Source organism: Geotrypetes seraphini, chromosome 9 (genome assembly GCF_902459505.1).
Source record: "Geotrypetes seraphini chromosome 9, aGeoSer1.1, whole genome shotgun sequence".
Lineage (NCBI taxonomy): Eukaryota > Metazoa > Chordata > Amphibia > Gymnophiona > Dermophiidae > Geotrypetes > Geotrypetes seraphini.
In genome coordinates this window covers 96,921,826-96,947,912 of record NC_047092.1, presented here as the reverse complement: position 1 = coordinate 96,947,912, position 26,087 = coordinate 96,921,826, and the positions used below count along the sequence as shown (strand labels likewise).

The following is a 26,087-nucleotide window of genomic DNA, read 5'->3' as shown; positions in this document are numbered from 1 at the left end:
AGGTGGGGCGCACCATGGCCTGGTACAGCGGCAAGATAACCTTCTCAGATCTGTTTGTGATCCCCTTAATAATTCCTAGCAAAGGAGGAGGAACGAGTCCCATTAATCAGCAGTGACGCATGAGGCCAGCATACAATGCATGTAAGCCACTGAAGAACCAGAACCAGCCCGAGATGAGTCAGTACAGGAAAGAGGAAAGAACACTCCACCTGATCAAAACCTTTCTCAGCATCCAGGCTGGCCAACAACCCAGGGGTTGCGGTCACCTGGCTCGTCACCAATGCGGTCAAAACCTTGCGCACAATCAGTATCGACTGACGGAAAAATTAAAAGAGGATAGATTCAGAACCAATGCTAGGAAGTTCTTCTTCACCCAACGGGTGGTGGACACCTGGAATGCGCTTCCAGAGGGAGTGATAGGACAGAGTACAGTATTGGAGTTCAAGAAGGGATTGGACAATTTTCTGAAGGAAAATGGGATAGAAGGGTATAGATAGAGGGCTACTATACAGGTCCTGGACCTGATGGGCCGCCGCATGAGCGGACTGCTGGGCATGATGGACCTCAGGTCTGACCCAGCAGAGGCACGGCTTATGTTCTTATGTTCAACCTGTTCTTCACAAATAAGCTGCCAATCTGTCCACCAACACTCTTGCGAAAATCTTAAGATCTACATTAAGTAATGAAATGGTACGATAAGATTCATCAAACAGGGGATCTTTTCCCAGCTTGGGAATCAAGGTGAATAAGGCATCAGTGGCACCAGGAGGAAAAGAAGCGTCTTCAACACAAGTATTGAAATAACATGCCATTGCTCCGGGAAGGTGAGAAAGAAGAAACTTGTATATTCCGCAGAGAATCCATCGGGGCCAGCACCTTGTATGTCAACAAGGACTTTCAAGGGTGCATTCAGAGAAACTATCATCGGCGGATTTAAATGGGGCAAAGAAGCATCAGCCAAATATGCCTGCACCAAAGAGGGTTGCGAGGCAGCCGTGTACAGATGAGAGAAATAGTCACAGAAAGTTTGAGAGATCTTATCCTTAGCGTTGGTGAGGTGCCATTGGAAAGACGAGTGGAGTGAACCAACTGAGGTCCACCCCAAGCCTTAGTAAGTCTCGCAAGAAAATGTCCAGGCCTATTCCCATAATGAAAAAAATGAAATAACCGAAAAATAGTGCTCCGGCATGCCTGCTCATGTAATAAAACATTCAGAGCTGCCTGTGCAGCCATGTCTTCCTTATGAGTTATAGTGGGGTGACAAAGATGGGTCCTCTTAGCACATTGAAACTGACGCTCGAGACAGATCATTTTGACCGTAATTCAGCAATTTTGCACAGCCACTTCGCCACGAAGAACTGTTTTAGATGCCTCCCAAAAAACCACCAAATCAACCGCTTTAGATGCTTCCCAATAAAGCACCAGATCATCGGCATGGGCAGCATTAAAATGAGCATAATCGGCCCAGCGCTCTACCAGGAACTGTTGAAAAGAGGGTCGTCATACAGGTAAGTAGGAAAGTGCCACCTGTCACTTCCATGAGTCCCGACCTCCAAGTCCACAAGCACCATAACGTGGTCCAAAATGGCCTGCGGGCCAATAGTCGAGGAGAGAACCCTAGAAAACAAGGACTGTGATATCAAAGCATAATCTTTGCAGGACCAAATAGAGTGAGATCGAGAGAGATGTGCATAATCCCTTTCAGTGGGGTATAGGAGTCTCCAAGGGTCAACTAAATCTAAAATTGTACACAAATAGGGGATCCCCTTATGAGGAGTAGGAGGCTGCAGACCTGGGGAAGACCGGTCAAGAGAAGGGTTCAGTACTTAATTCAAATCCCCCACCAAGATAAGGGGACCTGTAGGAGAATCCAATACAGTCTTCACCAGGGATTTGAAGAAAACATGCTAATAAGCAGTAGGAGCATACACGTTCAGTAAATTAAAACTAAACACACTTAAAGTGACCTGGATTAGCACATAGTGGCCATATGTGTCTTTAGCAAGCAATTTTGTATGGGCCTGTAAACATTTGCTAATAAGTATCGCAACCCCACCTTTTTTACAGGTAGTTTAACATTCATCTGTTCTACATCTGACAATTAGGTTTCTTGTAGACAAGCAAAGTCCACCTCTTGGTGGAACAAATAAGAAAGTAATTTAGCCCTTTTAATAACAGAATTCACGGTAGACAAATTCCATGTCACCACTTGAGATTTAGCCTCAATCATCCCATATACAATAAAGAACAAGGCATAGTGAAGCAAGAATAAGACCCCGGGGTGCTCAGCCATCAACCCAGGTGCCAGGAAACTCAACAGCCCAGAAAAGATCTACTGACCAGTATACTCCCGAAGGGACCGTTGGATGATCAAGGAGTAAAAGGGGCACTCAGAGAGGATAAGACCATAGTGGAAAGACTGAATGAATTCTTTGCTTCGGTCTTTACAGAAGATGTAAGAGCAGGGCCGTATTAAAGGATAGGCCCAGTAGGCACATGCCTAGGGCCCAAAATGGTTAGGGGGCCCAATGAAGGAGATCACTCCCCCCAAAAATTTTCAGACGGCGATGGCCCAGCCCCTACACAGCGATCGGCAACACCGGGCCCCCCCCCCCGATCAGCAACACCAAGCCCCCTCAATTGGCAACACCGGACCCCCCTCTATTGGCAAAACCGGGCCCCCCCCTCGATTGGCAACACCGGCCCCCCCCTCGTTTGGTGAAACAGGGCCGGCGACTGCTTTCTCTCTCCCACTGTTGCCGAAGCCTGTAAACAACTTTAACACATGCCATGGAGCTCTAACAGTGCGCATGATGCTACCATCTTCCCTCCTCCTCCTCCTCAATCAACCAAATGGGAAGTTACTTCATGAGGGGGGAGGGGGAGGAAGGAGAAGGGAAGCCGTCAGCGGCACACGCACTGTTAGAGCCCTGCGGCATGTGTTAAAGTTGTTTACAGGCTTCAGCAGAGGCGGGAGAAAGCAGTAAATGAGTGGAAGTCGGCAGGCGTTGGGAGAGGAAGATGGAAGGGCAGTCAAAATACTGTATGTTGGAGCAGGGGATGAGAGGGAGGGAGAGAAAGGGAAATGTTGGACAAGGGCAGGAGGGGCATTGGATCATAGGGTGATGGGGACAGAACAGCAGGAAAGAGAGCGGAAGCAATCTTCGACCCTGAGGAGGGAGGGAAGAGAGAGGTGGTGAGATGATTGATTATGGGGAGAGGGACAGGAGGGAAGAGAGATGGGATAGGAATATAGTAAAGGAAAAAGGACAGGGAGATGCTGGGCTACAAGAATGGAGGGAGGGGATATGCTGGAAATTGTGAAATTGTGGGACTGACCAAGGGACCCTTACCTCCTCACCGCTGCTGCTTTCCCGCATGTGGCTGATGCTGATGGCACAAGTTCTTCACACTTCCATCATCTGCCCTCTTCTCTCTCTCCCTCCACCCCAGGCAATTCACTGAAGGGGGCAGAATAATTGATGGAATTGCCTGGGGTGGAGAGAGAGAGAGAAGGGGCAGATGATGGAAGTGGGGAGAACTTGTGCCATAAGCTTCAGGCGCATATGGAAAAGCAGCAGCAGCGGTGAGGAGGTAAGGGGACCTCACCTCCTCACCACTGTTGCTGCTTTCTCACATGCTGGATGGGGGGAACAAGATAGAGTTAGTGAGAGAGGAGGAATGAAGGAAAGGGGTGGCAAGCTGTGAGTAGACACAGTGAAAAGAGGGAAACTGAGGACTGAATAGTAAGAAAGAATTTAATTTAGATGGAGGCAAGAAATAGAGAAGGAAGAACAGAGAAGAAAAGGGAAGAGAGATGAGAATTCCCAGAAACAGGGGAGACAGATATCAGATCTGAGTGGAGGAAATGAGAAGAGAGAGACACTAAAAACCACAGGGAGGAGAGAAGGAGAGATGGAATGAGAGAGATGCCAGACCATAGTGGGAATAAAGGGAAGAAGATGGATGCTAGACCAAAGAGGGATGGGGGGAGCAGAAGGAGAGATGGCAGAGGGAGGTAGAGATTTTCTGGAAGGGTCAGATACTGGATAGAAGGAAGCGAATGACAAGAAGATGAGGAAAGCAGAAACCACATGACAAAGGTAGAAAAAATTCTATTTTTTTATTTTATTGCTTTAGGATAAAGTAGTATTGTAGCTGTGTTGATAATATGTTTAGAAATATAAATAAGAACATAAACATAAGAACTGCCATCTCCGGATCAGACCCTGGGTCCATCAAGTCCGGTGATCTGCTCCCGCGGAGGCCCGGCCAGGTGTAACCTGGCGAAAACTTAGTCACCCGTATCCCTATACGCGCCTTTCAAGGAGATGTGCATCTAACTTGCCCTTAAATCCTAGAACGGTGGGTTCCGCAGTAATCTCCACTGGGAGAGCGTTCCAGGTGTCCACCACTCGCTGTGTGAAGCAGAACTTCCTGGCATTTGTCCTGGGCTTGTCCCCCCTCAGCTTCAGTCCATGACCTCTTGTCCAAGTCACATTTGACATTGTAAATAACTTTTTGTCCTGCTCTATTATTTTAAAAGTCTCAATCAGATCCCCTCGCAGTCTCCTCTTCTCAAGGGAGAACAGTCCTAGTTTTCTAAGTCGTTCTTTGTAGTTCAAGTTCTCCATACCTTTTACCAGCTTCGTTGCTCGCCTCTGCACCCTCTCGAGCAGTTTTATATCCTTCTTTAAGTAGGGAAACCAGTGTTGGACACAGTATTCAAAGTGTGGTCTGACCATTGCTCTATAAAGTGGCATTATGACCCTCTCCGATCTACTTGTGATTCCCTTCTTTATCATGCCCAACATTCTATTTGCTTTCTTTGCCGCCACCGCACATTGTGCTGAGGGTTTCAGGGTCCTATCTATCAGTACCCCCAGGTCTTTTTCTTGTTCACTCTTACCCAGAGTTGCACCAGACATGCTGTACTTGTGCTCCTTGTTCTTTCTGCCTAAATGCATTGCCTTACATTTTTCCACATTAAACTTCATCTGCCATGTCTCTGCCCACCTTTCTAACTGGCTCAAGTCTCTCTGTAGTTCCTTGCTGTCCTTTTGTGATCTGATTGTCCGACATAGCTTTGTGTCGGCTGCAAACTTGATGATTTCACTGGACGTTCCTTCTAGGTCGTTGATGAAAATATTAAATAAGATGGGCCTAAGAACCGAGCCCTGGGGCACACCGCTAGTCACTTTCTCCCAGTCTGAGAGCTTCCCATTTATGCCTACCCTCTGCATTCTGTTTTCCAGCCATTTGCCTATCCACCTTAGTATGTCTTCCTCTATTCCGTGGCTTTGTAATTTCCTGAGAAATCTTTTATGTGGAATCTTGTCGAACGCTTTCTGGAAGTCCAAGTATATTATGTCCACTGGTTCCCCGTTATCGATTTGTTTGTTACTGTTTCAAAGAATTGTAGTAAATTCGTCAAGCATGACTTCCCTTTCCTGAAGCCGTGCTGACTGGCTCTCATCAGGTCATGTGTATGCTATCTTTAATCAGTGCCTCAACCATCTTTCCAGGGATAAACGTAAGACTCACAGGTCTGTAGTTGCCCGGTTCTCCTCTTGATTCTTTTTTGAAAATTGGGGTGATGTTCGCTATCTTCCAGTCATCTGGTATCTGTCCAGTTCTAATTGATAGGTTGGCAAGGTTTTGCAGTAGTTCTCCGATTTCTACCTTCAGCTCCTTTAATACTCTCGGGTGAATTCCATCCGGTCCAGGGGATTTGTCGCTTTTAAGTTTGTCGATCTGGTAGTATATCTGGTCCAAATCCACTTCTAATGTGGTGAGGTTGTCCTCTATTTCTCCCTTGAACACTTTCACTGTTTCAGGTATTGATGTAATGTCCTCTTTCGTAAAGACAGACGCAAAAAAGGAGTTTAGTCTGTTAGCAATTTATTTGTCATTTTTGATGTACCCTTTTGTTCCCTGGTCGTCCAGCAGACCCACTGCCTCTTTTGCTGGTTTTTTCCCTTTTACGTATCTAAAAAAGGGCTTGAAGTTCTTGGCCTCTTGCGCTATTTTCTCCTCATAGACCTTTTTGGCATCCCTTACCACCTTGTGATCGTCTTTGTGGCTGTTCCAGGCTTCAGTAGTTCTTTTGCATTTCCATTTTTTAAAGGAATTCTTCTTTTCTCTTACAGCATCCTTCACCTCTTTAGTAAGCCATGCTGGTTCTCCTTTGCTTTTATTTTTCCGTTCTTTGGATATCTGCGGATTGTAGAGATTTTGTGCTTCCGTGATAGTATTTTTCAGTGGGGACCATGCCCGATCCACCGATTCGCCTAGACGTTGTAGGGGTGTGGCGGTGTTATTTCGGAAATCTTCCCCTCTTGGTGTGCAGGTACTTGACAAATCATCAGAGGGTCGTCATTTGCTTTTGTGAATTTCGTTGGGCGATCGGAATTATTTGTTGTTAGTGGTTTATGGCCCTAATTTGTCAGAATCAGTTTTTTTGCGTGACTTGGTTGCTCTTCATTTCAGGTATTCTGGTGATCCTTTACTTTTAGTGGGTGACTTCAATTTGGTTAGTGATCCTGAATTAGATAAATCGGTGCCTCCCTCATCTAATTTAGGGACTCGAGGGCGTCTTTTGGCTGATTTTTGTGATACTTTATCGGTGGTAGATCAATGACGTCTTTTGCATCCTGAGATTCGGGACTATACTCATCTTTCCAGAGCTCATAATACATGGTCTCGCATTGATTACATTTTTGTGTCTATGGGTCAGTTTCCCTCTGTTTTGTCTGCGGAGATTGGCCCTATAGCTATCTCAGATCATGCTCCAATTAGGATAGATATAAATTTAGATCTGACATATGTTTGCTCCTATTCTTGGCGATTTCCCTTCTATTTGGCTCAAGATGTAGAATTTCAAACTTTTTTAGAGACTCAATGGGAAGATTATCTACAATATAATGCACATCAGGAAGATCCCATTTTGTTTTAGGAAACTGCCAAGACTGTGCTTCGGGGTCATAGTAACATAGTAACATAGTAGATGACGGCAGATAAAGACCCGAATGGTCCATCCAGTCTGCCCAACCTGATTCAATTTAAAATTTTTTTTTTTTTTTTTTCTTCTTAGCTATTTCTGGGCGAGAATCCAAAGCTTTACCCGGTACTGTGCTTGGGTTCCAACTGCCGAAATCTCTGTTAAGACTTACTCCAGCCCATCTACACCCTCCCAGCCATTGAAGCCCTCCCCTGCCCATCCTCCTCCAAACGGCCATACACAGACACAGACCGTACAAGTCTGCCCAGTAACTGGCCTAGTTCAATCTTTAATATTATTTTCTGATTCTAAATCTTCTGTGTTCATCCCACGCTTCTTTGAACTCAGTCACAGTTTTACTCTCCACCATCTCTCTCGGGAGCGCATTCCAGGCATCCACCACCCTCTCCGTAAAGTAGAATTTCCTAACATTGCCTCTGTGCTAGAAATAGACGTATTAATCGAAGTATCATTACTTTACCACGGGATCTTGGTGTGGCTAAACGCGCTTTTCAGATTAGTCCCTCTCCTGTTACTCGGGAACATTATTTGTCTGCTCAGGCTACGCTTAATTCGTTACTTCATTCCCGATCTATGAAGTGGGCGGCTTTTCATAAACATAGATTTTATAGATTTGGTAATCTACCGGGACGGTTATTAGCTCGTCTTGTTGATGCTCGTTTGGGCCATCGGCCGATTTTGGCACTTAAGAATCCTGGGGGGGGGGGGGGGTCTGGTTACTCAAACATCGCAGGTGGTGGAGACGCTTCTTAATTTCTTTTCTCGACTTTATGCTGCACCAGATGAGATTTCGGAGAACTTCATATCTGATTATTTACAATCATCAGGTATGCCACGTTTGGCTGAGGATGTGGTGACTCATCTTAATGAATCTTTTCAATTATTAGAATTACAGATTGCTATCAAATCTCTGAGGTCGGGTCGGGCTCCTGGTCCAGACAGGTTTTCTGGTGAATTTTATCGTATTCTCTCTCACCGTGTTTGTGGCCCCTTACTTGACTTTTATAATGCGGCTATTAATAGAGGCTCCTTCCCTCGCTATGCTAATGAGGCCTTGGTTACTTTGTTATTGAAGCCTGGTAAAGCGGAGGATGATCCAGGGTCTTATCGTCCAATCTCTTTACTTAATAAGAACATAAGAACATAAGCAGTGCCTCCGCCGGGTCAGACCATAGGTCCATCCTGCCCAGCAGTCCGCTCCCGCGGCGGCCCAAACAGGTCACGACCTGTCTGAATCACCAGAAGGGGCCCCCTTGCCACCTTGGTTTCTCATTGAAGTCCTATCTTCTCATCAAAGTCCTGACCCTCCAGTCTTGCACATGCACGACCTGGTTGGCTTTCTATTCTTATTACTTGGTTAGCTTTCTATACTTGTGTTACATCCCAGCACCTCTCTCAGTATCCCACGATCCCTTTATCCCTCAGGAATCCGTCCAATCCCTGTTTGAATCCCTGTACCGTACTCTGCCTGATCACTTCCTCCGGTAGTGCATTCCAAGTGTCCACGACCCTTTGGATGAAGAAAAACTTCCTTGCATTTGTTTTGAACCTATCTCCCTTCAATTTCTCCGAATGCCCCCTCGTACCTGTTGTCCCCCTCAGTCTGAAGAATCTGTCCCTATCCACCCTCTCTATGCCCCTCATGATCTTGAAGGTCTCTATCATATCTCCTCTGAGCCTCCTTTTTTCCAGAGAGAAGAGCCCCAGCCTATCCAACCTCTCGGCGTAAGGGCAGTGTTCCAGCCCTCTTACCAGTTTCGTTGCTCTCCTTTGGACTCTCTCAAGTACCGCCATGTCCTTCTTGAGGTGCGGCGACCAATACTGAACGCAGTATTCCAGATGTGGATGCACCATCGCTCGATACAATGGCATGATGACTTCCCGCGTCCTGGTTGTTATGCCCCTCTTTATGATGCCCAGTATCCTGTTGGCTTTTTTCGAGGCTGCTGCGCACTGTGCAGATGGCTTCAGTGATGCATCCACCAGCACACCCAAGTCTCTCTCAAGTCTGCTGTCTCCCAACAATGCCCCCCCCAATTTGTAGTGTTGATTTAAAATTGTTTTCTCGTATTTTGGCCAATCGTCTTGCACCGCTTCTCCCACTCTTGAACATGTTGGGATGGGGGATTTTATTTGAGTGCAATTCGTTCTTTATATTCTAACCTGAGGGCGTCTATATTAGTTAATGGTATTCGTACGAATTCTTTTCCTATTCTTCGGGGTACTAGACAGGGGTGCCCATTATCTCCTTTGCTTTTTCTGCTATTTTTAGAACCTTTACTTTGTACTTTACATCATACTGAAGAGGTGCGGGGCCTTTGGGTTGCAGGTGAGCCCTTACAGACTTTGGCCTTTGCGGATGATCTCTTTTTAATTCTGACTGATCCTGAAATTTCTTTGCCTTTGGCATTAGATCTTATATCTGAATTTGGTTTTCATTCTGGCCTTTCTTTGAATCTTGACAAATCTTTAGCTTTGCCTTCTTGTCAGACGGTTCGTACTTCTTGGAGGGGTCACTTCCTTTTACGGTGGGCGGAATCTGAGCTGCGTTACTTAGGGGTATATATACCTATGGATCTTACTCGTCTTTATTCTTTAAATGTTAACTCTTCTTTAAATGTTTTCTGTTCTTGGGCCACGATTACAGTTATGGCGGGGTCTTCCCCTCTCTTTGTTGGGACGAGTGAGTCTTTATAATATGATTGTTGTACCACAGTGGCTTTATGTGTTTCAGGTTCTTCCTCTCTATCTTTCTACTAATGATGAAAAGCGTCTTGAGCGCATAGTACAGCGGTTCCTCTGGATGGGTAAGAGGGCTCGCATACCTTATAGGAGGGCAGCCTCCCCTTGGTACAAAGGTGGCTTGGGGTTGTTGAATTTACGTTTCTTGACAATTGCTTGTGGCATGCGTCATATTAATGATCTTTTTAGTGGCACCTCAACGTTTACTAATACCTCTTTGGAACTTTCTTGTTTTATCTCTACTCATTTTAGTGCGTTTCTTCATTCTTCTTTGCTTTCTAAATGGAAATATGCACCCAGTGTGTTGTTGCATTGTCCTCTTCGTCGGGCATGGCACTGGGTTTGTAGGTTTCATTCTCTTAATCCTACTGTTTCTCCCTTTTTACCACTACGTTATAATGCCTGTTTTTCTCCTGGGGTGGACAATGTTAGCTTTGTACATTGGGAAGCAAAGGGGATTCGTTTTTTGTTTCATTTAGTTGATGATGAGGGTCTGATCAAATCTTTTGATCAGCTTTGTGAGGAATTTTCTCTTCCTCGTATATTTAATAAACCTTGAACCTTGAATGTCTTTGCTTATCTTCAGATTCGCCACTACATTTCTTCTTTGTCAAATACTCATCTTTCGGCCTCTTGTCGCGAATTATTGATGGAGGCTTTTACATTTGGTTCCCAACAGCCTGTTCCGTTAAAATTTTATCATAGACATCTGAAAGACGAGTCCCCTATGCTTGATTGTTTGAAAATACGGGATGCTTGGGTGAGGGATTTGAATATGGAATTGTCTGATGAAGTAATTTTGAATGCTATTAAAAAATTGCCTATGTATAGTAAATATGCTATTTTTTGGGAACAACATTTCAAATTGACTCTCCGTCTATATATTTCTCCTCGGAGAGCTTTTTTGGCGGGAATCTGTTTGACTGCAGACTGTCGGCGTTGTGGTGCTCCAGATGCTGGTCTTGGCCACATGTTTTGGTCCTGTTCATCTATACAGACCTTTTGGAATGCTGTTTTTCTTTTTGTGGATAACATCTGGAACATTACAGTTCAAAGATCAGCCTTGGTGTTATTTGGAGCCTCCTTGCATTTTCATCCTCGTAGACCTGGGGCCTCTGCATTTCTTCGCTGGATGGCTGTGGTGGCTATTAAGTGCATCTTGATTAAGTGGATGGAAGTGGAGGCTCCTGATTATTTCCTTTGGCATAGTCAAATGATTACGTTGCTTTCTTGGGAGCGGAGAGGTGTTCAAGACATTTCTTCCTTGCCTGGACGGGCTTTTCAACGGATTTGGGAACCTTTTTGGTCTACATTATCTCTGGTGGCTCGTAGCCGCCTTTTGAACTGTTAGGGTGTTAATCTTTTATTTACCTCATTATGTTTAGCATCAGTAAGAGGGGGAGGATGGGTGGGGTTGGTGGGGTGGGGGGGATGGGTGGGGTTGGTAGGGGTGGGATTGATGGTTTTTTAATACAATTTTGAGCTATTTTATTGTTCTTTGTTTCCGATTTTGCTTGTATTTGCTCAATAAAATATATTTAATGATAATTGTGTTCATCCTTTTTTTGAGCCGTTTTTTTAACATGGCTCTCATGCTATCGTATCTTCCTTTCTTAAAGTTGAGGGTCATGGTTAAGGTTTTGATACGTTTCCCCTTCCGAATGTCAAGTTTAAAGTTGATCATGTTGTGATCGCTCGTCCCTAGCGGGACCGTGACTTCTACTTCTTTAGTCTGACCAGTAATGTCATTTAGGACCAAGTCCAAGGTGGAATTCCCTCTCATCGGCTCTCCCACCATTTGATCTAGGAAGCAGTCCCCTATCATTTCTAGGAACTTTATTTCTTTGCCGCAGTTTGAGGTTCCCAGGTTCCAGTCTATCCCTGGAAAGTTAAAGTCTCCCATTATCATTACATTTCCTGTCTTACATCCTTGCTTGATTTCCTCTATTATTTCTGATGTCTCCTCCGACTGTCCTGGGGGTTGATAATAAAGGCCAATTTTTGTGTCTGTACCGTTGTCTAGGAATATTAATCCAAAGGGACTCCAACTTCTCATTCCCCTCTGTCTTCATCTCTCTAACAGATTCTATTCCTTCTTGAACATATAGGGCAATACCTCCTCCTTTTTGCCCTGTTCTGTCCTTTCTGTATAGCTTGTATCCCTGCAGTATTGTATCCCATTCATTTTCATCATTCCACCATGTTTCTGTTATGCCAATGATTTCTAGTTCGTCGCGTCTTCCTATTGTCTCTAACTCTCCCATTTTGTTTCTCAAGCTCTTTGCATTTGTGTACATACATTTAAGTTCCCTTCGTGATCCATTCTTGAGCTTTCCGAGCTTTGCAGCCCCTACTGTGTCTTTCGTGGTATCTGTCTGTGCTCCTATGTTGTCTCCCTCATTTTCTTTGTGCTCTTCTCCCCCTATGTCTGAGTAGTTGGCCGTAGTTCTTTCTTCGGGGCTTTTCGTCGCCTGGGCCATCGACTGGTGGTCGACTGGTGGTCGACTGTTGGCTTTCCCCTGACTTTTAGTTTAAAGTCTTATCAATGGCCCTCTTCATGGTGATCCTTTTATTAGACTAATTTTTGGCTAACTTTCAGAGACCAAAATCTCCTTCCTCAGGTTAGGACAGGATACTGTAACAGCAGTATACTTTACTGACCTAAGGAAAGAGGGTTTGACCTCTGAAAGCTAATTAGAAAATGTAGTAGTCCAATAAAATGGTATCTTTTGTTTTATTTTATTTGTTAATTTGTAAAGTGATTTGTTATTTCTCTTTTTTTCAAATTTACATCTTTATATTTACATCTTATATTTCTCTTTTTTTTTTTAATTTACATCTTTATGTTTACATCTTTATATTTTGTTCAGTATTGAGGGATATGTAGCACTGTTTCATTCAAGGTACTGAAGGGGATAGACTTAATAGATAAGGACAGGCTGTTCACCCTCTCCAAGGTAGGGAGAACGAGAGGGCAATCTAAAGTTGAAAGGGGTTAGATTCCGTACAAACATAAGGAAGTTCTTCTTCACCCAGAGAATGGTGGAAAACTGGAACGCTCTTCCGGAGTCTTTCATAGGGGAAAACACCATCCAGGGATTCAAGATAAAGTTAGACAAGTTTCTGCTGAACAAGGACGTACGCTGGTAGGGCTAGTCTCAGTTAGGGCGCTGGTCTTTGACCAGAGTGGCGCTGCATGAGCGGACTGCTGGGCATGATGGACCACTGGTCTGACCCAGCAGCAACAATTCTTATGTTATTATATTCTAAACTGTACCGTTCTTTCGGTTGTAACACAAGGCAACATGCTGAATGCTTTGCACTGCTTCGATGGTCACAGAATTCCTCTGATCGTCAGAACATCACAGAACATTCAGCCCGCCAGCCAGCACTAAAAACCTCTTGCGTGCTTATGTAAAAAGTGGGGTGGGGGGAGTTTAGTTTGTGATTACTTATTCCATACTGGTGAGGGTGGTTCTGTATCCTGTGTGTATGAAAGACATGGTTTTCTGTTAGCATTGACCAGCCTTGTTTGGCGAAATGCATCAGGCATGGTTCCTGGGAGTACCTTGAATATACCTGATTTGAATCTCCTTATTGGCTGCTGATTTTCTTTTGTTCCACGTTGGATTCTTTGGAGGACCGCTTGCCTTGTTTTGTTACAAATTAACATATATGGAATGGAACATAGTAGAGGAGTTACCAATATGTATGTATTTTTATACATACATATGGGTTACAGTTGGACGACATAGAGTGAGGCAGTTGAGAGGAGTTGCAAACTTGGTTATTAATATAGACTTATGTTTCGGATAGTATTACTGCTTTACAATGCATTTGAACACTTTTATATACATATGGAAAGGGTTTAGAGTTAAAGTCCTGGGCAAGAAGGTGGGAAGGGAAGGAAGGGGGGTTTTGTTCAGAGATGTTTGGGGCTTGCATAGAACTAAAACTGTACACTGGCACTGGTATGGTAATCTTTGTTATTTGTTTTGAATTTTATAATAAAAGAAAAAAAGAAATACAACTGGAAATAAAGAAGTAAATAAGAAAACAGGCAAATATATGTGGGCGGGGAAGGGTGTGGGGTGTGGGTGGGATGTGGATGGGGCAGGGCTAGGGGGCCCAGTGTACTTGTGTGCCTAGGGGCCCTCAAAGAATTAATCCTGCCCTGTGTAAGAGATCTACCTGAACTGGAAATGGTTTTCAAGGGTGATGATGTAGAGGAACTGAAAGAAATCTCGGTGAATCTGGAAGATGTACTAAGCCAAATTGACAAGTTAAAGAGTGATAAATCGCCAGGACTGGATGGTATACATCCCAGGGTACTAAAAGAACTCACAAGAAGTCACAAGGCAAAGAGTGGATATGTCCTAATAAAATTGGTGAACATTATTTGTTACATTAAAATCCTTTATTCATCAAATAACTGAACGGTTCAAACTCTATGACTCGACATGTACATATTTCGGCCTCAACCGGCCTGCCTCAGGAGTCTTATGGGTGAAAAAAACTCAAATGCACGAACTTCCGGTGTGATGATAAATATTTTGATTCTTTGAACCTAATATATGCTGAAGTTGAAACTTGTCCTCAGTTTAAAATGTTTATCATGAAACTGCCGACCTGCTGTTAGTGATCTGTAACCTATCGCTAAAATCATCTATAGTACCTGAAGATTGGAGGGTGGCCAATGTTATGCCGATTTTTAAAAAGGGCTCCAGGGGAGATCCAGGAAATTACAGACCGGTAAGCCTCACTTCAGTGATGGGCAAAATGGTAGAAACAATTATAATAAATAAAATTGTGGAACACGTACACAAACATGATTTAATGAGACAGAGTCAGCATGGGTTCAGCCGAGGGAGATCTTGCCTCACAAATTTGCTTGACTTCTTAGAAGGTGTGAATAAACATATGGATAAAGTTGTGAGCCAGTTGATATAGTGTATTTAGATTTTCAAAAAGCTTTTGATAAAGTTCCTCATGAGAGGCTCCTGAGAAAATTAAAGTGTCATGGGATAGGTGGCAAAGTTCAGTTGTGGATTAGGAATTGATTATCAGATAGAAAACATAGGGTAGGGTTAAATGATCATTTTTCTCAATGGGGAGTGGGGAGCCTATGCTGGATGGAAGTGCAGATGGGAGAGATAAGGGAGCAAATGCAGGAAGGAAATGGGAGGAGAGAAAGAGGGGAGCAGATGCTGGATGGAAGTGGACAGAGAGAGAAGGTACTAGATGGAAGGGTTGGAGAAAGAGGGTACACGATGGAAGGAGGGGATAAATAAAAGGAGGGCACATGATGGGGAGAAAAGGATTGAGTTAGGGAAACACTGGAGGGGTGAGGGAAAGAGGTGGCATGCTTTAGGTAGACAGTAAAAAAGGACATTGATGAGAGGGTAGTAAGAACATAATCTAGACTGATGCAGAAAATAAATTGAAAAAGAAAATGAGGGAAAAAAGGGAAAGGGATTGCAGAGGAGAGGGGTGGGAGAGGGAAGGAGAGGAGAGAGATGCCAGACCATTGAGGGTGAAAGGAGAAATAGAAGGGGGAAGCATACAGTTTTTGGAATGGGCATAGAAGGAGAGAAGATGCCATATAGGGGAAGAGAGACGGCAGACAGTGGATGGAAGGAAGAGAGTTACAAGAAGATGAAGAAAGCAGAAACCACAGAAGACAAAGGTAGAAAAAAAATTTCTATTTATTTATTGCTTTAAGAGACATGTGTCACTGTTTCTGTGGCGCACTGTATTCAGAGTCCAGCTTCTTACTGGTTCAATTTAACCTTTGTCTATGTATTTCTATTTTATCCCCCCTTTTACAAAACTTTTAGCGCCAGCCGTGATAGTAGCAGCTCTGATGCTCAGAATTCTATGAGCGTCAGAGCTGTTACCACCGTGACTAAAATCCATACTACAGTTTTGTAAAAGAGGGAGGGGTTAGTTTGTGATTACATATTCCATACTAGGCAAAGGTGTTTTCTGTGTTCTGTGTGTTCGAAAGACATGTTTTTTTGTTAGGATTGACTGCAGGATTGATCTGTACTAGTCTGGCTTGTTTAGTTTTACAATGGGTGTATTGTTGTACTGCTCACTGCAGTATGTAAGATGCTGCCTTTTCCTAGATACTCATGTGTGATATGTGGCTTGTTACTAAAAATCATGTTTTTTGTACTGATGGGGGGGGGGGGGGTGTAAAAATATGATGGGCCCCGGGTGTCACATATGCTAGGTATGCCACTGCATTTAGGTCTTTATCTGCCGTCATTTACTATGTTATAGAGAGATTCATTCTACCAGAGTGAATGTAGCTATTACTTCGGAGACAGCTGAAACTGTCCTTGTAGTCATTGCTATTCTGTCAGCAACTGCTTTCTTCAGTAGAGAAGTCAGACTAAGAACGGAGAGCCTTGGGGCAGGTGGAGAACAGACACCCAACACCACCAGATGTAGCTTTGAAGTACCAATGATATTACAATACTAGCAGCCCTTCACATAAATGTGCTGGTCCTACCCCCTAATGTAACCAGGGTTAAAAATGGCAAATGAGTTTTAACATAGAGATATGCAAGGTCATGCATGTAGGAAAAAAGAACCCAATGTTCAGCTACAAAATGGGGGGTGAGCAACCTTGAAAGAGACCTGGGGGTGATGGTGGACACAACATTGAAAGCATCGGCACAGTGTGCGATAGCCTCAAAGAAAGCGAACAGAATGTTGGGTATCATTAAAAAGGGTATCACAACCAGGACGAATGAAGTCATCATGCCGCTGTATCGTGCAATGGTGCGCCCGCACCTGGAGTACTGTGTCCAGTACTGGTCGCCATACCTCAAAAAGGACATGGCAGTACTTGAGGGGGTCCAGAGAAGAGCGACTAAACTGATAAAAGGTATGGAAAACTTTTCATACGCTGACAGGTTGAAAATGCTGGGGCTGTTCTCCCTAGAGAAGACTTAGAGGAGACATGATAGAAACCTTCAAAATCCTGAAGGGCATAGAGAAAGTAGACAGGGACAGATTCTTCAGACTGTGGGGAACCACAAGTACTAGGGGTCACTCGGAGAAATTGAAAGGGGACAGGTTTAGAACAAATGCTAGGAAGTTCTTTTTTACCCAGAGGGTGGTGTACACATGGAACGCACTTCCAGAGGTTGTGATAGGCCAGAGCACAGTACAGGGGTTCAAGGAAGGTTTAGATAGGTTCCTAAAGGATAAGGGGATTGAGGGGTACAGATAGAAGCAGAGGTAGGTTATAGAAAATGGTCTGGAACCACTTCACAGGTCATAGACCTGATGGGCCGCCGCGGGAGCGGACCGCTGGGCGCAATGGACCTCTGGTCTGACCCAGTGGAGGCAATTTCTTATGTTCTTAAAAGTTTAAAAGTTACTTGAGTGTGAAGAACAGTGTTTAAAGAAGATTTTGAAGGGTTTTTGAAGCAGAGGATCTGGTATGTAAGAACTGTGTATTTTGAGAGGTTTGGTTTGTGTGTCTTTTGTATTGGTGCAGTTTTGGTTTTCTGTTGCTGATTTCCTGCACAGGTTTGCTGTCCTCATGCAGAGATCAGCATCAGCTGGGTGAACATTCTAACTGTCAGATTTGACAGTTGGGAGGGTGAAATGGATCTGTGTGGAGGTGTTTTGGTTTCTGTGCCTTGTGAGAAGGTAATTATGGTGGTTTTTATTTGAGTTTGTGAAGGATTGTGAAATTCTAGTTAAGGTCTTAAGTTTGGTATTGATGCTGGTAATGTTTGAGAGTCTGAAGAGATTTTTTGTGATGTACTGTGAGAATCTTTTGGGAAATGTTGAGAGATTCTCTGACTAAGAAATTTATGGTACTGATTGCTGAATAAAGTTTCAGTCTGCTATTCTGTGAGAATCTTTTGGGAAATGTTTGAGAGATTCTCTAACTAAGAAATTTATGGAGCTGATTTCTGAATAAAGTTTCAGTCTGCTATTCTGTGAGACTCTTCTGGGAAATGTTTGAGAGGATCTTTGAGTGACTTCCGTGGTGCTGATTTCTGGAGAAGATTTTATGAAATCCTGTGACAGATTCCTGTGAAATGTAAGAAAATACTGATGAAAGAAAGTTGGTAAACTGTTTTGGGAACATTTTCCTGAGAATATCTTTTGTAAAGTTTATTGAGAATTTGTTTTTTGTGATTTGAGAAATAGGAAATTCTGGGGAGGGAAAAAGTATAGGGAATATCAATTATCTAGCGTTTTTTTTTTAGCTTAGAAAGTATTTTAGGCAACTTTGGGGTTATTAGATTAGGATAGAGTTTTCCCTTATTGATTTGTTTTAGTCAGAGTAGTAGGTCTGTTCCAGGAACAGCAAGTCTGCTAGCAACAGCGCGCCAACTTGGTACCCCTACATATAAAGCCTCAAATACCCTATCCTGAAAAACCTCCAAGAAGAACTATACAGAGGGGAAGTAGAATTTCTTTGTTTAGATTTGATATACAGCATTTGTTTATTAAATATTATTTCTAATTTAAATTCTGAATCCTTAGTGCTTCTTTATATCTATTTTATTATATGTTTAATAAATATTTTTATTTCCAGGTTACATTACATTTTATTATTATTATTATTACGTTCAATATTATTTTATTATGTAATTCACTCCTTCTCCTGGGGAAAGGTATCAATTTAACCCTCGGTGTTCACGACTACAAAATAAATCTTATTTCAAGAGGGATACCTTTTTCCTCAGTCTGAGAAGGAGGGGGTTACACTAACCTTAAATTCTGATTGTCACCAAGAAGTTCAGAAATAAAAATCTAAACCAAGAGCTGCACTGTGATCACCTACCAACTGCTGTAGATAGAATACTGAGTTGTCTGAGCTCCACAGGGTTTTATTAATGTGCAGTACAGTGGTGCCTCGCATAACGGACGCCTCGCACAGCGAACGCTGCGCATAATGAACTTTTTGTCTTGCTCCCTATAACGAACTTCGTTTCACACAACGAAGTCGCCCGAGGGGCCCGGGGGGGGGGCGGAACTACTCTCGCCGCTTCCTAATGTGAGCCGGGAACAGCAGCACCCTCCTGTCTGAATGCAGTGTTCCATCATCTCCCTCCACCTTACCTTAGATGCCGAGTTTTCCGGCTTTCTTTTTCGGCCAGCCACATACTTTCAAAGAGCAGCACATGCGCGCATGCTCTGTTGTTCAATCTTCTCCTCTGACGCAACCGGAAACCGGAAGTTGCAGGAGAGGAGAACATTGATCAACTTCAGCAGCTGCGCGTGCACAGCTTTTTGAAAGCGTGCGGCTGGGTGAAAAAGAAAGCTGGCAAACTCTGCATATAAGGTGAGGTGGAGGGAGGGAAATGTAGGGCTGCAGAACGAATTATTTTGTTTTACATGTATTCTTATGGGAAAACAGGGCTGCAGAACGAATTATTTTGTTTTACATGTATTCTTATGGGAAAACGCGTTTCACACAACGAACGTTTCACATAACAAACTTGCTCCTGGAACGGATTAAGTTCGTTGTGTGAGGCACCACTGTATAATACTGTACTCTCTATCTCCACCTACTGGTAGCTGGATGCAAACCCACAAGAACTGGACTCATTTGGCATGCATGACAAAGAACTGCTGTTTGTTTTCATCAGGAGGAAATATGCACAAAATAGGCAAACTGCAATAAAGTGAGAGAGGGAAGAAAGAAAATATAGAAGAGAGAGGAAAAGAGTTATAAAAAGACAAAAAACAAGAGAAAGAGATCTTACCATCAAACTCTGGCTTCACCAGGTCCAGCATTTGGCAAAGCAGGTCATGAAAGGGTAAAGGTTCAATACCCATAGCCTCCATCTTCTGGTACTGCTCTTCATAGAAATACTCCAGCTCATACATGGACAGTATACCATCCCCATCCAGGTCCATGCACCGGTACCAGTACTCAACACTGGGTAGAAAGCAGAAAAATAGTCACAAGAAGGGTTGCAAATTGGCTCCAGATTCACACAATTGAGTTGATTAGGTTCTAGATAGACTCTACTGCAATTCTGATATTGCAATTGCATTTCTGCAATCAATGGGGCAAACCTTTTTGGGCAAACCTTTTCAACTGAATCTGGAGCCAACTGGCAAATGTCTCAATGAGGATTCTAATGTATGCTGGGGAGAATATGGAGAAGGAATCCTAATTGAGTTCTGCACCTAATGGGATGGGATGAAATTTGAAAATACATTCTTGTTTCTAGGATAAATGGCATATAGTATATTAATGCAGACCAACTAAAGTCAAACAACACTCTCAGAATGACTACTACACGGTGTCTTTGGCACTGGCTAAATTTTGACCAATGTAAACTCGGTCCTTATGGATATAAACTTACATTCTTCATACAGAAGATTTGCATGGACCTCAGCGGTACCTTCTGTATGTATTAGACTATTTTTCATAGAAAATAGAGATAATATGTATAAAGAAATATAATTTGGGACCGATGATGAACTCGAGTGCCAATATTCTGTATGAAAAAAGTCTAATACATACAGAGGTCCATGCAAATCTTCTTTATGAAGAATATAAGTTTATATCCATAAGGACCGAGTTTACATTGATTTACTTGAGTAATGGGTCTTTGGATTTACTAATTTTGAGCAATTTGATTTGATAAATTTTGACCAGCCACAAAATTTAAGTCAGCAGGATTAGAGGAAGGGGACTAGATTTTGAAATAGGAAAATTTGTCCAGGTAACTCCTAAACGTGCCTGAACAAATCTGCTGAAAATAGTTGCTTCCTACTTCCAACACTTGTAACTTGTGTAGACCTAGCATTTTAATTTGTTTCTACCATTATAGACTAGTCTAAATAGTTACTATTATTAATGAGCTTCCTAGCTTCCCAGGGCACAGTCTACCAGAAAGAATTGGCTCTTTGAGCACTTGTATTCCCAGCTGGACTGCTTGTTATTATATTGCTGGCACACAGGCAATGTCAACGAGATACTAGTATCATAGTCTACTAGACAGATTTGGACACATGGAGGCCAATATTCAGTCACTTAATAAAAGCAGACTGAAAACCCATATATAGCTTTCAATCCTTAACCTTACTCCTCTCCTCTCCCCTCCAACCCAGCCCACTGATTAACCTTGCGGAGAAATTTAGACAATATGTTTCTAGGCATTTAAACTAGAAGGTGGGGGTGGCGTATGTATGAAGGACAATTATAGAGACCACCCCAGCAAAAAAAAAGTAAAGATTGCAACACAAACAATATTAGCAACTCACCTCTTAGCATTGCAAAGGGAAGTGAAACAAAACAAAAAAATATACAAAAAAGATTACCGCTGAAAAATAGCTGGGAAGCGATGACCACAAATGCTCACAGTCTAAGCAATAAAGTTCATGATCTGCAAGCCCTAATGTTCGAGGGAGAGCTGGATATTGTTGCTATCACAGAAACATGGTTCAGTGAATCCCATGGATGGGATTCAAACATACCAGGATATAATCTTTTTAGAAAGGACAGAGATGGTCAAAAAGGTGGAGGAGTACCGTATTTTCTCGCATATAACTGGTTTTTACGTACCGCGCATACCCTTGCGCGTTATACGTGTGAGCGCGTTGTACAAAATTTTTTTTACATAGTTCCCCCCGACGTCCGATTCACCCCCCCCCCCGCAGGACCGCTCGCACCCCCACCCCGAAGGACCGCTCGCACGTACCCGTACCCCCACCCCAAAGGACCGCTCACACCCCCACAGCCTCCCGATCCCCCCCCATCATGTAGAAGCTCCTACCGGTGTCCTGCTGCTTCCTCTTGGCGGTCCCGACACACGACACGATCGGGGCAAGAGGGAGCTCAAGCCCTCTTGCCCCAGCCAACCGCGGCACCCCCGACATGATCGGGGCAAAAGGGAGCCCAAGCCTTCTTGCCCCACCGACTCCCCAACTCCCCGACAATATCGGGCCAGGAGGGAGCCCAAGTCCTCCTGGCCCTGGCGACCCCCCCCCGCTAGTTGTTCGGGCCAGGAGGAAGCCCAAACCCTCCTGGCCACGGCGACCCCCTACCCCCACCCCGCACTACATTACGGGCAGGAGGGATCCCAGGCCCTCCTGCCCTCGACACAAACCCCCCCTCCCCCCAACGACCGCCCCCCCCAAGAACCTCCGACCGCCCCCTAGCCGACCCGCAACCCCCCCACCCCCCTTCCCCGTACCTTTGTGTAGTTGGCCGGACAGACGGGAGTCAAACTCGCCTGTCCGGCAGGCAGCCAACGACGGAATGAGGCTGGATTGGCCCATCCGTCCCAAAGCTCCGCCTACTGGTGGGGCCTAAGGTGCCTGGGCCAATCAGAATAGGCCCGGGAGCCTTAGGTCCCACCTGGGGGCGGGGCCTGAGGCACATGGGCCAGGGACCAGGGGGGTCGCGGGTCGGCTGGGGGGGCGGTCCGAGGTTCTTGGGGGGGCGGTCGTTGGGGGGGGAGAGGGGTTTGCGTCGAGGGCAGGAGGGCCTGGGATCCATCCTGCCCATAATGTAGTGCGGGGTGGGGGTAGGGGGTAGGGGGTCGCCGTGGCCAGGAGGGTTTGGGCTCCCTCTTGGCCCGAACAACTAGCGGGGGGGGGGGGGTCGCTAGGGCCAGGAGGACTTGGGCTCCCTCCTGGCCCGATATTGTCGGGAAGTTGGGGAGTCGGCGGGGCAAGAGGGCTTGGGCTCCCTTTTGCCCCGATTGTGTCGGGGAGTCGGGGGGGGGGCAAGAGGGCTTGAGCTCCCTCTTGCCCCGATCATGTCGGGGGTGCCGCGGTTGGCTGGGGCAAGAGGGCTTGAGCTCCCTCTTGTCCCGATCGTGTCGGGGAGTCGGGACCGCCAAGAGGAAGCAGCAGGACACTGGTAGGAGCTTCTACATGATGGGGGGGTCGGGAGGCTGTTGGGGTGCGAGCGGTTCTTCAGGGTGGGGGTGCGGGTAGGAGTGCGTGCGAGTGGTCCTTCGGGGTGGGGGTGCGAGCGGTCCTGCGGGGGGGGGGTGAATTGGACGTCGGGGGGGGCATCAGGCTTTCAGGGTGGGGACAGGACTTCAAGGGGGAGAGGAGAGTCGGGGTGGCCAGAGGAGAGTCGGGGCTGGCGAAAGGAGAGTCGGGCAGCATGCGCGGTATACAGGTGTGCGCGGTATATAAAAATTTCTGTACATAAATTTGTGTTTTTCGCGCGCTATACCCGTGTGCGCGTTTTACACGGGTGCGCGTTATCTACGTGAAAATACGGTAGCTCTTTATGTAAGGATCGATATCCAAGTGACTGAAATGCAAGGGACCTGGGGAGAGGAAGAAGTGATATGGATCGCTCTGAAAAGAAACAATGGAACTTCTACGTGGGTGTAGTCTACAGACCTTTGACTCAATCGCAGCAAATTGATAAATGAAAGAGATTTGCATATAATGGAAGTGACAGGTATGCAAACCTCTCTCATGCATATTCATTAGGGATAGCTTGAAAACCTGACTGGCTGGGGGTCCCCCAGGACAGGTTTGGGAACCACTGAGTTAGAGTCTCTATGGGTTAAAATTCCAGGAACAAATGGACCGGAAGCGAAGATTGGCATTGTCAGCCTAGCATTGCTAGCAATCAGCATTTTAGTTGCCCTAACCAATGTCAGCAAAGGTCTATGGGAAATTATATCAATCTGACTCTAGAATATTGATGCAGATAGACCCTTAAGTACTCATGCACAGAATTCACATACAGAAAGCATCCAGGCAGACTGTTTCAAACAGCCCTAATTAAATCATGCTTAAAAGGTAACAAACGAACTTGCAGCTAAGAGGTGAGAAGAGGTGCTAAGAAGATGTGTTAATGTCTGGTGCTTAAGATGGACAGCTCAGGATGTACAATGGATCCAGGTGCACTGATATTGTCAGAGGAAGACTGGAGATTATATTTGACTCCAGTCTATTCTAGAGAGTTGCGCGGGGACAGAAATCCCACCCGTCCCCACCCGTCCCCGCCAAAGTCCCACCCGTCCCCACCCGTCCCCGCCAAAGTCCCACCCGTCCCCACCCATCCCCGTGAGGAATCCCTCCGTCCCCACCCGTCCCCGCGAGGAATCCCCTCCGTCCCCACCCGTCCCCGCGAGGAATCCCCTCCGTCCCCGCCCGTCCATATAAACTTCAGAAATAGTTATTTCATTTAATTATGCTACTGAATTAAAGGCTCTGGTAGAAACCCATTTACAAATAAGCAAAAAGACTTTATTAATTTGAAAATATTAATTGGGAAGAATACATACTTTGCAAATGGGTTTCTACCAAAGCCTCTAATGTTTATAAATTTTTATCAACACAACTAATATACTACTTTATCCTGAAGCAAAATAAAAAAAAAGAAATATAATTATTTTCCTACCTTTGTTGTCTGGTTTCTGCTTTCCTCATGTTCTCATTCAATTCCTTCCATCCACTGTCTCTCTTCCTTCTGCATCTTCCATTTGCTCTGTTACTGTGCCTCTCCCTTTCTTCCCCCTTCCAAATTGGTCTGGCACCCATCTTCTTCTCTCTGCTCCCCCATAGTCTGGCATCTGTCTTCTTCCCTGCCAGTGTCTTCTCCCTACTCTCTCTTCCCCATTTCCTTTCAGCGTCCTTCTCCCCCCCATCTTCCCCATGTCCTGTCAGCGTCCTTCTCCCCCCTCTGTCTTCCACATGTGCTTTCAGTGTCCTTCTCCCCCCTCTGCTTCCCCATGTCCTTTCAGCGTCCTTCTCCCTCTCTGTCTTCCCCATGGCCTTTCAGCATCCTTCTCCACCCCCCCCCCGTCTTCCCCATGTCCTTTCAGTGTCCTTCTCCACCCCTTTGTCTTCCCCAAGTGCTTTCAGCATCCTTCTCCACCCCTTTGTCTTCCCCATGTGCTTTCAGCATCCTTCTCCACCCCTTTGTCTTCCCCATGTGCTTTCAGCATCCTTCTCCCCCCTCTGTCTTCCACAAGTGCTTTCAGAGTCCTTCCCTCCCCCCCCCGCCCTTCCCATGGCCTTTCAGCGTCCTTCTCCACCCCTTTGTCTTCCCCATGTGCTTTCAGCATCCTTCTCCCCCCTCTGTCTTCCACAAGTGCTTTCAGAGTCCTTCCCTCCCCCCCGCCCTTCCCATGGCCTTTCAGCGTCCTTCTCCACCCCTTTGTCTTCCCCATGTCCTTTCAGCGTCCTTCTCCAGCCCTTTGTCTTCCCCATGTGCTTTCAGCATCCTTCTCCCCCCTCTGTCTTCCACAAGTGCTTTCAGAGTCCTTCCCCCCCCCCGCCCTTCCCATGGCCTTTCAGCGTCCTTCTCCACCCCTTTGTATTCCCCATGTGCTTTCAGCGTCCTTCTCCCTCCTCTGTCTTCAAGTGCTTTCAGAGTCCTTCCCCCCCTCCTCCCGTCTTCCCCATGGCCTTTCAGCGTCCTTCTCCCCACTCCTTCTCTACCGCCCCGGGTGCAGTACAGCCGGCCAGGTCCCCTTACTTTTGTGGCACTTCCCCGACCGACTGACAACAGCCCCGGTCCGACAAACCTCCCTGCCCTTAACTGCGAATCTAAATTACCTTATTACGGCTGCTGTAAGAAGATAATTTAGATTCGCGGCTACAGGGCAGGGAGGATTGTCGGACCGGGGCTGTTGTCGGTCGGTCGGGGAAGTGCCACAAAAGTAAGGGGACCTGGCCGGCTGTGCTGCAACCGGGGCGGGGTGTGGCGTGGCGTGGCGTGGCGGACCGCCCCCTCCCTTGGTAGCCACTCGAACCGCGAGGCTACTCTCCTCCTTGCCTGCACTGCTTGCAGCACAGAGCCAAACGGAAGTCTTCCCGACGTCAGCGCTGACGTCGGAGGGAGGGAGGGCTTTGTTTAAGCCCTCCCTCCCCTCCGACGTCGGCGCTGACGTCGAGAAGACTTCCGTTCGGCTCTGTGCTGCAACCAGAGAAGGTAGGGAGAAGAGCCGCGCGACTGAGTACATCCAGCTTTGTTTAAGCCCTCCCTCCCCTCCGACGTCAGCGCTGACGTCGGGAAGACTTCCGTTCGGCTCTGTGCTGCAAGCAGAGAAGGTAGGGAGAAGAGCCGCGCGACTGAGTACATCCAGCCCCGCAGGAACCCCGCGACCCTCGGAGGCGTCCCCACGGGATCCCCGTGACCCTAGGGGGCATCCCCACGGGATCCCCGCGACCCTAGGGGGCGTCCCCACGGGATCCCCGTGACCCAAAGGGGGAACCCGAGGGATGCCCGCGGGTCCCGCGGGATTCCCGTCGTCCCCGTTCCCATGCAGCTCTCTAGTCTATTCTTCTCCAGTCTAGCACACCTCACTTCCCTTCCTGGTCAGTGAAACTATTGTTTCAGACAGTTTACTAA

General features: G+C 45.8%; 1 protein-coding gene across 11 annotated transcripts in view; it reads right to left on the bottom strand.

The window, feature by feature from the left end:
- Nucleotides 1–26,087, bottom strand: part of PPP2R3A (protein phosphatase 2 regulatory subunit B''alpha) — a 1,177,159-nt gene that overhangs the window by 273,569 nt on the left and 877,503 nt on the right. For 10 of the 11 annotated variants that reach the window (XR_004540589.1, XR_004540590.1, XM_033957843.1 and 7 more), the window contains one exon: nucleotides 19,507–19,682. Coding sequence is in view for 8 of the 11 variants with exons in the window: in XM_033957843.1 (XP_033813734.1) it covers nucleotides 19,507–19,682 (176 nt within the window). In the remaining 3 variants the exon portion in view is untranslated. Of the gene's footprint in view, nucleotides 1–19,506; nucleotides 19,683–26,087 lie in introns of those variants that run through there. The other variant, XR_004540592.1, reaches the window with a different exon arrangement.